The sequence below is a fragment of the Tupaia chinensis genome, unplaced genomic scaffold (assembly GCF_000334495.1).
Source record: "Tupaia chinensis unplaced genomic scaffold, TupChi_1.0 Scaffold000063_1, whole genome shotgun sequence".
NCBI lineage: Eukaryota > Metazoa > Chordata > Mammalia > Scandentia > Tupaiidae > Tupaia > Tupaia belangeri.
The window spans coordinates 9,004,535-9,019,739 of record NW_006159521.1 but is presented as its reverse complement, the minus strand read 5'-3'; the positions used below and the strand labels follow the sequence as shown (position 1 = coordinate 9,019,739).

The 15,205-nt window shown below is 42.6% G+C and overlaps 1 protein-coding gene across 2 annotated transcripts in view; it reads left to right on the top strand.

The window, feature by feature from the left end:
• The window catches only part of LOC102472465 (myocardial zonula adherens protein), a 163,462-nt gene that overhangs the window by 45,028 nt on the left and 103,229 nt on the right, over nt 1–15,205 (top strand). For both annotated transcript variants that reach the window (XM_006141784.3, XM_006141783.3), the window contains exons 3-4: nt 10,559–10,714; nt 14,275–14,367. In XM_006141784.3, the coding sequence (XP_006141846.1) occupies nt 10,559–10,714; nt 14,275–14,367 (249 nt within the window). The remainder of the gene's footprint in view (nt 1–10,558; nt 10,715–14,274; nt 14,368–15,205) is intronic.

Below are 15,205 nucleotides of genomic sequence, written 5' to 3'. Positions count from 1 at the left end.
TGAGAGGTTTTTCGCTATAGGGCGCGTGCGCTCGCCAGACAGACAGAGAGAGACGTAGAGACAGAAAGTGAGAAATCACCCTCCAGGGGGATGGTCACGCCGCAATCCCTTCTCTTCCATTCTCCTCTCGGGATCTTGGGCACACACGCACACATGCCCGGCATGAGTTTAAGCCACCGGGTCTGGGATGTGAACCACGGTTGACTACGTGGGAATCCAGCGACATAGCCATTATGCTAACTGCTGGTTCCCTCCCCAAAGGTTTCTTATATTCCCATTTCCTGGTCCCCAGTGAGGGTGAGTATCTTTTCTCATATTTGTTTGTCATAGTCCAGGTTCTGCCCACTGCGAGGGACGCTAATGGAATGACCCTGGACATGGAGCAGGGTGCTAAGAGGAGCTGGAAGAGAGTGTGGGTGGCTAGAGGAGACTGAAGGGAGGAAATGGGGAAGGTGGGCGCCTGTACCCCAAGTCCTGCCCTTCCCAGGAGTCCAACCACTCCCTTCCCAGGCAGATCCCTCTGCCACTCTCCCCTTCTTTTCTCCATAGCTGAATCCCTTAGAGCCTGATCCTTCCTTTCTCTAAAATAATGTGTTTTACAAAAACTGTCCTCAAGCAACCCCACCTGAGAGTTGGTCCTGGGCCTCGGCCCCCTCCCAGATAGAATGGCAAATTAGGACAGAAAGATAGAAGATGATCTCTTTTCTTTTAAATGAAACAACTATATTTCATTGTAACAAATAGCAAAATAATGGTATGGTGATTTTGTCTCAGTGTGACATGCGTGGTTGGGTCGTAGGACTCATACCCTGCCAGCCAGTTCCTCTTGGGTGACTTCATTTATCCCAAACTCAGCCCATCTAAAACCAGTCATCACATCTCTTTTTCATTTTTTGTACTGGTTGGTTTACCTGCACCAGACAGTTTAACTTATTATCTCCCTCCTCAAAACCCTCGCTAAGACCCTACTAAGCTTGGCCTGTGGCAGCAGGACTCCAATCCCACACGGAGTTCTCCCTGTGTGCGTCTCTGTCTCTGTGTCCAAGTGTCCCATTTGTAAGGACACCAGTAATATTGGATTAGTGTCCTCTCTTATAACCTTATTTTAACTTGACCCTTTCTCCAAGTAAGGTCAAATTTTGAGGTACTGAAGCTCTGGACTCCAACACATTTTCTTTAGAGACACAATTCAACCCATAACAGGTTTCTCTATAGACTATAATCTTGAATTTTATGGACAGTGACGATGAAATACTGTGGGCTTTTATTTTTATATTAAAATCATTAATGCTATGGGAGAAAGAATGGAAATTTGGGGGCCAAAGTGTTGTGTTGAAAAATTGATACATGTGGAATGTAATGTTTATAAAATTATGGAAAGTCAGAGTTAAATTGAAATTGGTAGGAGATAAAATTGAAATTAAATACCTACCATTTGAAAGAACTTTGTGTATGGATGTGTGCCTATCTCTGCCTACATCCATTGCAGAGTGTTTCTGTGTCTGCCTGTGTGTGCACACACAAACACACAGACATGAGACAGAACCAACAGCGATGACTACAGATTCATCATGTCACTTCTGGGTTTCATTGCTTAGTTGAGTTTTAGAGAATATGGTTTTATCTGAGTTTTTGTGATCGTGAAGACCTTTGCATATTGACTAAAAAGTGCGAGGCAGATAATTTAAGTAATTATTAACATCCCAGCACTGAAGATGTGCTTCATTGTCCTCTGGTCAAAACAAACTGTTTTTTTCTAGACCTTCGAGAACCCTGAGGGAGGGAGAGCAGATATATTGGGTTGTCAGAAAAGTCATTTCAGATTTTTACTATGTTTTTCTATGCAAAAATGCATTGTGACTTTTCCAACAACCCAATATATGGGCATGGATGTAGAGTCGGGAACTTTCATAGCCCTGTAAAACGTTAAGAGGAGGAAACCCTGCCATCAGGTTTTATGGTCCCCTTTCCTTTAAAGGCCCTGGGTGAATAATCCTGCCGAGTTCTTGTCCTTGGCATGACTGTTTATAAAACACGGAGGCCGTTGCCAGGTGCAGGAGTGTGTGCCATGATTCAGAGCTTCAGATGGGGCTGGGACTGCCCTGGTGACAGCATGAGGTGCCTCTCTGTACCTCTCAGAGATAACAACCCCGGAGGACAAGAAGAGGCTGGGGGTTTAGTCCTGGCTCCCTCACCAACCACCGTAGTGGTCATCTCTGGGGCCTCAGTTTTCTTTTCTAGCAAATGAAAACTTTAGCCTAAGAGATGTTTTTCCAAACATTTCTTGAGCTGTAGAGCTCTTTACTCAAATGATACCTGTGGAAGTACTTTTGATAAAACAGTCCAAGTGCAGTGGCTGTGGTTTAAAATAAGGCCGGGGCCATGTCGACTGCCCCAGCAGCTTCCCCAGCAGCCCCCCCCGCCAGGCTTATCAGACACTGATAAGGAGCTGGGAATATTGTTTACCAGCCCGCCCACTGGGACTACACAGCTTTTTGTTTCTCTAGCCTTCTGAAATTTTGTGATTCTCTCCGCATGAACAGAAACTAAGACTAGTTTCACTGTTGGAGCAAACATGATGATTGCAATGGGAATGGCAAAAAGTGGCCAGACAGAATCTTCGAGACATACAAGTAGCCTTCAGCAAGATCCCAGATATTCATAAATGTAATGGAGTCACACCACTAATGCCCGATTCTCTCAGGACCTCGTCTACCCAGCTTCACACAAGGTGTTTCATGCATGTTACTCTGTGTATTTCGTAGGGTGGCCCTGGAATTTGTGGTCTGATCCCCATTTTATTGTTTAGGACTTTGAAGCTTATTGAAGTTAATAGCTTCATACAGGGCCACATGGCTGATAGACAGTGGGTTTGTCATTCCAACTCAGGTCTGCGGCCTGGCCATGTTGCCATGGGAACATCAACTTGCATGCTTTCTCCTATCAGGGAAACTGTTTAGGTTACTTACATTTTATCAGTCAAGGTCACTAAGGTGTGTACTACATTTCTGGGTTCCAGAAAAGCAGTTCCTGAATTTTTTTTTCTCCCAGATATTGTCTCCCTTTTCACTAGGGTTGTTGGGCCTACACAGCTTTGTCTGCAAAGAAGCTATAGCATAATCCCTTGAAGAAGTTACTTCCTAAAAGGATACTCTTATTAGAACTGTCACACTCTTTGGCATGTTTTATTGGCTATTTTTTTTTTTTTCTTTTTCATCTCATTGATGAAAAAAGGAGTTTATTTAGGAAGTAGTCTCTATTAATTCTGTGAGATAGTAAGAAAGAACAAATATTTTAATAAGCCAAAGGGCTTTTATTTCTCCAAGAATTTGGGGCTGCCCATCCCCTCCCCACTTCTCTCCTAGGCTGCAGAAAAGTCCCTAGACCTCAGCTGTTCAATTTGTTTTTGTCACAAGAAGGCAAAATGATGTCAAATGTGAGTAATGACCTGGGACAAGTAATTTGCTAGGGTGGACACGCGGGTTGGACAGGCCAGAGCACATTCCTGCAAGTGCCGACTCTGTCTGTGAGACAGATAGGACACTCAGCACTCAGTGTCCTGGAGGAGTTGCTGCCCTCTGGCTGGAGAGAAGAGATCCAAGCAGAAACTTCAGGGAATAACGCGGCTTCTATATTGCAAGTCATTTAATCCATGCTCCAGTCCTTCTAAGTTATATCGGCAGCCTGGATGTGTTAGCAGCTGCCTGTCCTGCCTGTGGGACCAAGGGGCTGGCTGAGATGGTCTACCACCATCAGTTTGATTTCTATTAAGCTGTAATTCTGCTATTATTTATTCCCTGAGAATTTATTGACTGGGGGATTTTCTTCCTTTGCACAGACAGATCCTCAATGTCCAGGAGGTCCTGATGCAGCCAATAATGCTGGCATAGACCCAATTCCAAGTATTCTGATTCCCTTGAAGATGTATTTACTGAGCATCTGTCTATGTTGAGTGTCAGAGAGATGGCCGTGAATGTGGCAGAGCCAGCTCTGCCCTGGTGGAACTTGTTGTGCTGTAGGATCATATGTTCTGATTTAGGATTAGGATATTATTATGTTGTTGAAAAACTCATGACACATTTTTGCATAGAAATGTCATGTCATGACTTTTCTGACAACCCAGTATCACCACTGTCTTGGCTAGCCTACTATTTAGTGGCAATAAAGTCCTTAGTGGGAATCGAGGCCGGGTTACTTTTTATGGTTTCTCTAAATGTGTCTCTAGGGAAAACGGAGAGTATGAGCCTGTGGGTAAATTTTAGGCTACAGATACTTACAGGGCATGACTTGATTGAGAGGATCTTTATATGTGTTACTAATTATGCCTGTTGTTAATACTGATGCATTTCAAGTAGATGTGGGATGCCCTTTCAGTTTCCCTTCTTTGATAATAACTATCTTTTCATTCTGTGCATTTATTCGAGTTTTTGTTTTCAAGGGGATTTTGCCTAGTATTGTTTCATGGCCAGGAAGCCTTTAATAAGTCTTATGCACATTTTTTAAAACTTGATTTTTTTTAATGCTAAGAAGCATTTTTAAATGACAGAAAGTTACAAATGTACACAGAAAGAGATCGGGTTGTGAAATGAATCATTGACCCAGGCCCAATAACCCTGGCCAAGCCTGCCCCATCTACACCCCAACAGGCTTCTTCCACCTGGACAAATAAATCAATAGATGTCGTAAGTATTTTAGCACATTAGTCTAAAAGATACTATCTGTTTTAAATATTATTTAAATGCTTTTTAAGGAATCAGCAGGTGGCATAATGGTTACGTCACTGGACTCCCATGTAATTGACCTTGGTTTGAGTCCCAGACTTGGACACTTAAACTTATACCAGGCGTGTGTGCATGCCCAAAATCCAAAGAGGAGAACAGAGGAGAAGGGATTGCAGTGTGGCCATCCTCTCAGGGGTGATTCCTCACTTTCTGTCTCTCCCTGTTTCTCTGGTGAGTGTACACGCCCTATAGCAAAAATCTCTCTTAAAAAAATGCTTTTAAAATCATGTCTAAACATTATTTTTCATCTTATATGTCCCCTATAAGACATATAGAATAAAAAAGGGGAAAATTTAGCGACAAATACCTTGCCAACATATCAGCTCTTTTTATTTTTTTCTGTGTTCACTAGTTTTTGAACAAAGTGGATACTGACATTTTATAAAATCTATAGCAGTCTCTGTTCCTTTGCAGATTTTCTGGAAATAAGTTTTTTTTTTTTTTTAGAGTTTTTTGCTATAGGGCGTGTGTGCTCGCCAGACAGACAGAGAGAGACAGAGAGATAGAAAACAGGAAATCACCCCCCGGGGGGGATGGCCATGCCACAATCCCTTCTCCTCCATTCTCCTCTCGGGATCTTGGGCACGCATGCACACGCACCCGGCGTGAGTTTAAGCCACTGGGTCTGGGACTCGAACTGCGGTTGACTACATGGGAGTCCAGTGACATAGCCATTACGCTAAATGCTGGTCCCTGGAAATAAGTTTTGTGATGGGGCAGATATCAGCAATTGTCCCTTCTCTGAAAGAGGAACAAAGCTGTTCCTGTCAGCTGAACTTTATGTATGTGCTCTGGGTAATTCCCCAGCACCGCTTCCATCTAAAGCTCCCTATTTATTCAGGAAGTATTTATGGAGACGCTCACTGTGTGTCCATCACTGTTGGATGCTGGGGATTATGGTGGAAAAGGAGACAAACAAGGCCCTAGACATCATGGCACCTCTCGCTGAGAGGGAGGCAGATCTCGCATGTGTAAAGACACTGACAGTCGCTGTTTGGGGTTTCTGTTACTAGCAGTTATTGCGGTGAGTCTGGTGAGGAGTGCTGAGAGACTAGATAAGAGGACACCTGACCATCTGAAAGGTCAGGGAAGGTGTTCTTGGGAGAGGGTTATTTCAGTCCAGCGGTATAGGGAGAAGAAATAGGTATAAATACCCTGAGGCAAAAAGGAGGTTGGCCAATAAATGAATGGAAGGGAGGTAGTGAGGCTGGAGGGGTTGGGGGTGGGCTGGGGCAGTGAAGAGCCCTCCCCACCTACCTACCATTCTGGGTCTGTTTTTCCAAGTGGCCCTAGGATCTGCAGGTCGTTCCCTCGGCCTCCCAGCCCCTTGTGACTCTGGGTTGCCACATGGGGATGTAGTTTCCAGTTCCTTTCCTGACTTAAATATTTTGGAGACCATGTAGCCATGGAAAGAGCTTAGCGGACAGGCCCTGGAATGCTACACCCTAGGAAGAACTTGTAACACTTACATAGGAGGGATATTGTGAAGACTGAAGAAAATATTAGGTAATAAAATTGCTAGATAACAAATATTTTCCCCCTTCTGTTTCTTCATAAGCCTCTCCTGCTTCTCTCTTCCTAAGCTACCCCAAGAATCTTCTGTTTATAAAGTAGCCCAGGCTGAAGACTCTGCTTCTTAGCGGAGTCTCGGGGCTGGGTCCTTCTCTAAAATTCTTTTACTTAGACCTTCCTGGACATTTTTAAAATTTAATTTTATTTATCATTATTTTAAAATTTGACCAGAAAGACACAGAGAGAGAAAGGGACAGAGAGACAGAGAGTGGGAAAGTGAGAAAGCAAGCCACCAGGTCTGGGACTCGAAACATGGTTGGCCAGTGCCTCAACCACCACATCACCCACCAGCCCCCTAGACCTTAACATTTTCATAATTTTTAATTTTAGCTTTTCTTTTTTGAAAATTGAAATGAAATGTACCAATTCAAAACTAACGCTTTATTTACTTAATTTTGCCGAAGTGGGGGAAATTTCAGAGTACGAAATAGCATAAAGGAAAAGTTTAAGTCCCATATAATTCAGGAAAAGGTTGGCCAAGATTTCAATTCTATCTTTTTTTTTTTTTTTTGGAGAGGTTTTTGCTATAGGGTGCATGCGCTCACCCGACAGAGACAGAGAGACACAAAGTGAGAAATCACCCCCCAGGGGGGATGGCCATGCTGCAATCCCTTCTCCTCCATTCTCCTCCATTCTCCTCTCAGGATCTTGGGCACGCACGCACATGTGCCCGGCGTGAGTTTTAAGCCACCGGGTCCGGGACGTGAACTGTGGTCGACTACGTGGGAGTCCAGCAACATAGCCATTACACTAACTGCTGGTCCCTGGATTCTATCTTTTTAGATGCTTTAAACACACACACACACAATCCTATTTTGTTGTTGTTGTTGTTACCAGAGGATGCATGTGCTCCCTAGAGAGAGACAGAGAGAGGGAGAGAGAGAAAGCAATCCCCCTCAATGGGATGTGATTATGCTGCAGTCTCTTTTGCATTTCTCCATCTGTCAGGATTCTGGGCATACACACACACGTGCCTGGCATGTTTATCAAGTTGCCAGGGTAAGGGATTGAGCTGTGGTCAGTATATGGGATCTGGCTCCTTTCACCACTGGGCCATGGGACCAGTCAAACACACAATTCATAAAACAAAAAATAGGAACATGAGATTTACCATTTTTCATTTACTGTATCTTAAATATCTTTCATTGTGCACAACTGTTAGGTCCAGGGCCTCTTGGGCAGTTTTCCACAGACCTCGTCCTTGGCATTGTTTGTATTTTCCTCCCTGGGTGGTTGGCAGTCCTTATCTCACCCCATGGATGGGAGGCAGACCCTCAGTATCCAGCCCCCTAGTTTTCCAGTAAGCCAGTGTACCTCTGAGAGCCTTTGCTTTGTAGAAATGCACGTCAGTGAGGTCTTACGTCCTCGACCTCATCGGCTTGTTTTTCAGGAACTGGGTGGAGACTCTGACTGAAAGAACAAGCTTTTGTTTCCTGGTCTGTGGGAGTTTCATTAGCGCTTTTCCTCTTCCTATTTCTGTGTCTAGTGCATCAGGGAGAACATAATGCGAGCTTGTCGCTCCACTGAGAACCATTTTGTAACTCGGTCACCTGAACTTAGACCAAAAATTCAGGGTGGTATTAGTGCTGTGGGACACGGGATGAGGGCTCAGGGAGCATTTGCTAGAAGCAAATGCAAAGTGCCCCTGTTACTGGTCTTTTCCCAAGTACCTACAGAAGGGTGGAAAGCAGTGGATGTTTTGTTTTCTTGCCTTTTAAAGAAGTATGTGTTGTAAAAATAAAACAAAAACAAATCAAATAATCAATACAAAAGTACATAAGAAAAGATCTCTATGACCTCCAGCACCCCTGACCCCTCCAACTGTTGCCTTCTTAGAGGCCTCTATTAATAACTCACTACATATCTTCCTAGGCTTTTCTTTCATTTTTGCAAAATTTTCAATGAATGGGATCATGTAATACTTATTGTTCTGCCACACTGAATGATTTTAAAGTGTAGAATACAGTTTTGAATGTTAAAAAAATATTTTGTGGGGCTGGCCTCACAGTGCAGCAATTAAGAGTTGTAAGAGGAATGGGACCATGACCAACCGTGGTTTGAATTCCTGCCTCACTGGCCAGACACCAGGCACATGTGTGTATGAGGTCAGAAACCTGTTGGGGTAGAAAATGAAGGAAAAAGGATAATGACATGACCAGGCCCTGTTGGGAATACATCTCCTTTTCTCTGTATCTCACCCATGGAAGAAATAAATATGTTTATTTTTAAAAATTTATTTATTTATTTATTAATATTTATTTTGTGTGAATGTATGAAAAGGATCTATGCAAAGGTAGTTGAAAAGTTACTAGGAGAACAGAGTTGCCATTGTGGAATTCAGGCTTCTATACTGTAGCATTGCCAAGGTACTGGAGTCAGCCCCAGTGAAAACTGGCAACAGGCCAGTTTGTCCATGAAACCTCAGACCTCAGTCTTGGTGTTCTCCTTACCTCTGTCTCTTTCCCATTGTGGAGGGCCCTATTATAACTTAGCCAGCAGTATGGGGAGCTGTATTAAATGTCAAACAGAACCACAGAATCAGGCTTGAATCTAGATGTGTGACTATAGAAAGATACTAAAGCTGAACTGGGGTTTTCTTAGCTGTGAAGTGGAGAGGACAATTGCTGTGTCACAAAATGGTTGTCAACATTGAATTGGTAAGGAGTATTTCAAGCATATCGTAGGTGCTTAACACATCTTCAGCTCCCATTTTCCTGCTTCCTGAGCCTTTATTCTATAAAGGTGTGTTAAGACAGACTTATTACCCTTTCTCAAGGGGATTTGCATTTCAACAATGATCAAAGCTTGAACTGAAGGAATTAAGCAGTAGTAGGAAGATTCTTCTAGATGGAAGTCACACTGACTCTCCTGGTCTTTCAGAAATATTTCATGGGTGGTCACAACAGGTTTTGTATAGAACCCACCTCCCTTTTTTCAAAACTTGGTCTCAAAGTCAGCCCTACCCTCAGAGGACAATTCTGCTGCCACACAGTGGTTGGCATTCTGTCCCCACACACCTCAGCATTTCAGGCCAGTTATTTAGTGATGAGGTTGGAGTCATGTGGAGGAACTGGTATAAGGGTGTCACTTAGCATCACTAAGCATAAGGTTATGGGCACTTTTTAAAATTGGGGACAACCGGGAACCAGCAGTTAGCGTAATGGCTATGTCGCTGGACTCCCACGTAGTCGACTGCGGTTTGTGTCCCGGACCCGGTGGCTTAAAACTCACGCCGGGCTCATGTGTGTGCGTGCCCAAGATCCCAAGAGGAGAATGGAGGAGAAGGGATTGCGGCATGACCATCCCCCCTGGGGGGTGATTTCTCGCTTTCTGTCTCTATGTCTCTCTCTCTCTGTCTGGCGAGCGCACGCGCCCTATAGCAAAAACCTCCCCAAAAAAAAAAAAAAAAAATCAGGGACAACCAAGTCTTTCTCAAACCTTTACGAGAATTAGGGGCACCACATGGGATGATGGGGCCATGTAAGTGTACTGTGAGGTGAGAGACAGGACCTTGATAGGAATTATAGAAGGGAATGTTGAATGTGCACAACACAATGTAATATTTATTGTTACAGATGATAATTTTATCTAAATCCTTCATTTGATTATCACACACTATGTACATACTTTGAAGAGCCATACTATACTCCACAAAGATTTATAATAATCATATATAAATCAAAAATTATAGTAAAGAGAGGGCTAGCTGGTAGCATAGTGGTTACATCACTGGACTCCCGCAAGGCTAACTGTGGTTCTAGTGCTGGACCTGGTGGCTTAAAAAATCACCCTAGGCATATGTGTCTGCATGCCCAAGATCCCAGGGGAAGAAGGGATTGTGGCTGTCCTCTCTGGCAGTGTGTGTGTGTGTGTGTGTGTGAGATCTTGCTTTACCTCTCACTGTCTCTCTTTTGCTCTCTCCATTGAGTGCACACATCCTATAGCAAAAACCTCTAAAAAAAGAAAGTATAATAAAGAAAAAAACAGGTTAGAGAAAGGTAGTCTTCCCCCAGGATAAAGGCAGACCCAGTCTATGCCAGGTACGGCACGGTGGGCAGAGACCAGGTTGGGTTTCTGCTCTGTCCCCTGGCAACCAAGTGGTGGCACAGTCTGCACGATTATGCATGGCGGGCCTGTTATTCAAGGTGTTCTCATAAGGCCTTGAGAGTCATTAATCTTTTTGTCTTTTTTCTACTTTCTTTTAGCATCCTGACCTAAGCAATGGAGAACCTACCAGGAAACTCCCCCAGGGTGTTGTTTATGGTGTGGTGCGAAGATCAGATCAAAATCAGCAGAAAGAAATGGTGGTGTATGGGTGGTCCACCAGTCAGCTGAAAGAAGAGATGAACTACATCAAAGACGTAAGCCATTTAAAGGTTTCCCCCCCGCCCCGGTAATATTTTTGTAGCATGTACCAGGATAGAGTTGGAAGCACTGATGTATTTATAATAAGAATTGATAGTCCTGGATGTTGAATGCTGATGTTTCTATGTATCTTCATGGTAATGCTAAAAGTACAGATGTGGTTCTACAAGGAGGGGTAGGTTAAACTTTTGTGGGATGGATGTTACTAAGAGGACCAGATAGTTTCCTTCTTCTGTGTATGGCATAGAGGCTCTAATTGTTTTTTTTTTTTTTTACAATACTGGACACATATACAACTGTATGAATTTGGATGCTTTTGGCTGCAAGTAAGAGAAAAGCCAACTCAGAAGGGAAATTTATCTTACGTGGGGATGAGTCTAGAAATAGGTGGACTTCAGGTAGGGCACGCTCAGGCTTTCATCCTACTCCTCTGTGTTTCCATTGGCTTTTTCTTCCTTTAGCCTCAGGTTTGTGGTATCATTTGAAAAATCAGTTTCTGGAAGAAAAAAAGTCCATCCATCTCTGGTTACTTCTTTTAGAGGACTCCCCTACCCATTAGATTTCTCCTTATGTCTTATTGGCTAAGACTGGGTCATATCTCTAGTCCCAAACCCATTACTAGCAAAGGGAGTAGGAAGACTTGTGGGTTCAGATCAATTAGTTGGGTTGAAATGAGTGCTGGGATGTCAATGACAATAGACATTCTCCAACCAAACCAATTAATGTCTTTTTTCTTATAGAGTCATACATTGCTTAACAACATGGAAATGGTCTGAGAAATGCATCGTTAGGCAATTTCATTGTGTGAACATCATAGTTAGTTACATGAATTTTGAGAGTAGAGCATACTACACACCCATGCTATATGGTATAACCTATAACCTCCTTATGGGACCATTGTTGTATATATGGTCCATCATTGACCACAATGTTATTATATGACTTAAGACTGTAGGAGGGGACTTCAAAAAGTTTATTAAAAAAATAGAATTGAAGTACAAGTTTATTTGGGTGCAAAAAATTTTTATGCATTTTCCATGAACTTTTAAAAGATGTCTCATATTTAATATTGTATTTCTTATCTTTTTAAAAAGGTTTTTGCCTTAGGGCATGTGTGCTCACTGGAGAGAGAGACAGACAGAGATAGTAAGAGGAAAATTGAGAAATCATTCCCTAGGGGCATGGCCACACCACAATCCCTTCTCCTCCCTGCACACCTGCTTGGCATGATTTTCAAGTCACTGGGTCTGGGACAGAGTCAGCATGGGGCAGGAGAAGGCACTCAGCCTATACCTGGTTCAAGGTCCAGCTCTGTGCTTGGCCTGGCCTGTCACTGTTACCCTCTCCACGCTCTAATTTTCTCCTGTACAGATTGCGGGGTCTGGGCTCTGGCTCCTAAGGTCAAAACCTCTAACTGTGTACATCTCTTTATTGGGTGGATTTGTGGATAAGATGTGAAACCACATTGTCTTAGCTTTTGTATGATTTTTTAAGAACAACATTTCTTATGAAGTGCTGAGCAGACGGTATCAGGAAAAGTCAGTAAAGCTATGCCCATGTGCACACATGCACACACGTTTCCTGTGTATAACAACCATTAGCCTCAAATCTCCATTTCTCAAAGAGAAGTTTTTAGTCAGAGTATTTCATTTTTGATTTTCCTTTTAAGAGCAGCTTGGACATTCTAAATTTCCTGTTTCCCTTAAGGAAATACGTAGATCGTCCTCATTTAAATGTTCCTAGTGGTGTGGCATTGCTTTAGAAGTAAACCTTCTGAGCAGAGTCCAGAGTCACAAATTGTCCAAGCTAAATACAGCAGGTTCAGGCTGATCTTGAGCCATAGATGACGCGTACTCAAACCACAGGGCTGGTGCTAGCCTAGAATGACCAACCTCCACTGTGCTCTGCAACTTAAAATCAATTTCCAGGCTCCACCCTTTGGAGCTGGCTTCAAATCCAGCCCTGGGTCCTCCCTAAGAGTGTTTATAGATGTGTTTACCTGCTCTCTCTTGTCAATGACTCTCTGGCCTCCATGGCTTCCTGCTGTGTTTGCCAGTGCAAGATTCCGCCCACTCACTGCTGCTGAGCAGGCAGGGCCACAAATGAGAGCCATTCGCCTGCCTAGAATGGAAAGCCATGCTTTTGGCCTCATTTCCCCAGCATGTTTGTAGTTTAAAAGCAAGAAAGTAAATACTGGGGACCAGCAGTTAGCGTAATGGCTATGTTGCTGGACTCTCATGTAGTTGACTGTGGTTCAAGTGCGGGACCTGGCGGCTTAAACTCATGCCAGGCATGTGTGTGTGCATGCGTGACCAAGATCCTGAGAGGAGAATGGAGGAGAAGGGATTGTGGCATGGCCATCCTCCCTGGGGGGTGATTTCTTGTTTCCTGTTTCTCTTACTCTCTCTGTTTTTCTGGCGAACGTGCGTGCTCTAGAGCAAAAACCTCTCCAAAAAAAGGAAAGTAGATACTGTTATTAGAATTCATCTGGGAAAGGCTTGGAGTCTCGACCCTTATTGCCTTCCACAATCTCTACCAATAACCTGTCATCCCTAATAAATACAGTCTCATTTAAAACAGTGTGCTTGCTATGCAAATTAACACTGCCAATATTGTCCCCTAAATACTTACATTCTTACCAGACTGCTACCTTTAAACCTTTCGTAAAGTAGAAATTCTGGAACGTACAAGAGAAAACTTCCTTGAAATGTCCTGTCCTCTTTGAGGATTCCTAAGCACTTTGTCCATCCTAGGGCCACCAGGAGGAGGAAGGTGACAGGGCTCTTTGTAGGGATTTTTGTTTTGTTTTTAAGATTGTGAAGGCCCATTAACTCTTTTGACAATGGTACTGCAGAGGAACTTGAACTGTGTGTGTGTGTGTGCGCGTGCACACACGCACACCTGCACTCACGCACAAGTGCTTGGAGATCACCGTAGCTTGCATTATGCTTAATGCCTTGTGTACTGCTGATAATTATCAAGGACCTTATCTTCACATTTATGGACTCTCCAGGCTCATTTTGCTGCCTTATGCTATAGACATCTAATTGCTCTTCTGTGGTCAGAGCAGAGATTCAGTAAGACAGGTCCTTCTTGCTTTTTGGTTTTTAGTTCTCTTAGCCATGTGTTTGCAGAGTCAACACCCCAGAAATTTTCTGCTTATAAAATTGTGTGATGTGAAGAGAAGCAAACCTTGCCCAAATGTGGTTTGAGGGTCATAGGTGAATTTCAAACAAATGTTTTTTTTTTTAATCAGAGTTTATCATTTGGATAATTAATACTTACTAAGAGTTATGGCTTTATATAATCCTATGAATATGTAAATTTTTTATTTTTTCATAATTCCCTTGGTTTCTTACTACTGATAGATGTCATGGGTGATTTTCTCCTCTAACGTCCTCAATGTCCTGTTCTTAAGATTTGTGTATGTACTGGGGGGAGAGGGTCCTCATTATGGTCTCTTCAAAGTTTTGTAAGTCTCACATGAAAATGTTATAGCTTGATATCTAACATTAAATGTTATAGCTTGATATCTAACTAACATTATATGCTGCAGGTGAGAGCCACTTTGGAAAAAGTCAGGAAACGAATGTATGGAGATTATGATGAAATGAGACAGAAGATTCGACAGCTCACCCAGGAACTATCAGTAAGTCAATATCTCAATAACTTCAAACATGAAGGGTTAGTAGAGCTTAGGATTTCCTCTCTGTGGTTGGGCCTGAAGATATTTGGGTATATAATGTTCTTTATGAGTGAAATCATGTTTTAAATGAACCAAAGGAATTTTATCACAGAATAAAGTTTATTATTTAAAAGAAATTTTTTATGGCAAGAATGATCTTCTTTACATTTGAATCATTCCCGCCAAAGTCAGGAGCAAGACAAGGAAGACAGCTATCCCCATTGTATTTAACATGGTACCTGAGGTACAGGTTGGGGACTGGCAAGTGGCATGGTGGTTTGGGTGCTGGACTCTCCCATGGCCAACTTTGGTTCAAGTCCTGGACCTTGTAGCTTGCTTTCATGCTTTCTCTCTTTCTCTCTCTCCCTGGTCAAATTAAAAAAAGAAAATAATAATAACAAAGTTAAATAAAAGAATTTTTAAAAATATTTTTTATTTCATTTTCCTGTATACATTCAATCCCATTACTTAGCTTATAAAGTGAATATTTCAACATGTGAACATATCTCCCTAGTCCAGTTGATAAAACTATAAAATTATCTTCAACAGGTAATACCACATTTTTCTGTCCCATTAATGCTTTGCCTTTCTAGTTGTTTTTCTAAATGTCCTTCCTCAGACTTTACTATTTCACACACTATATCTGGTTTTCACATCCATTTTCTGTGTTTCTATATCCTTTAGTCAATCAGTTTCAGTCATAAGAGTGTGGACACTCGGCATATTTTAAGTAGGGACATAACAATGTTTCTCCTTCATAGCCTGGCTTACTTCACTCAGCAGTAAATCTTCCATATTCTTC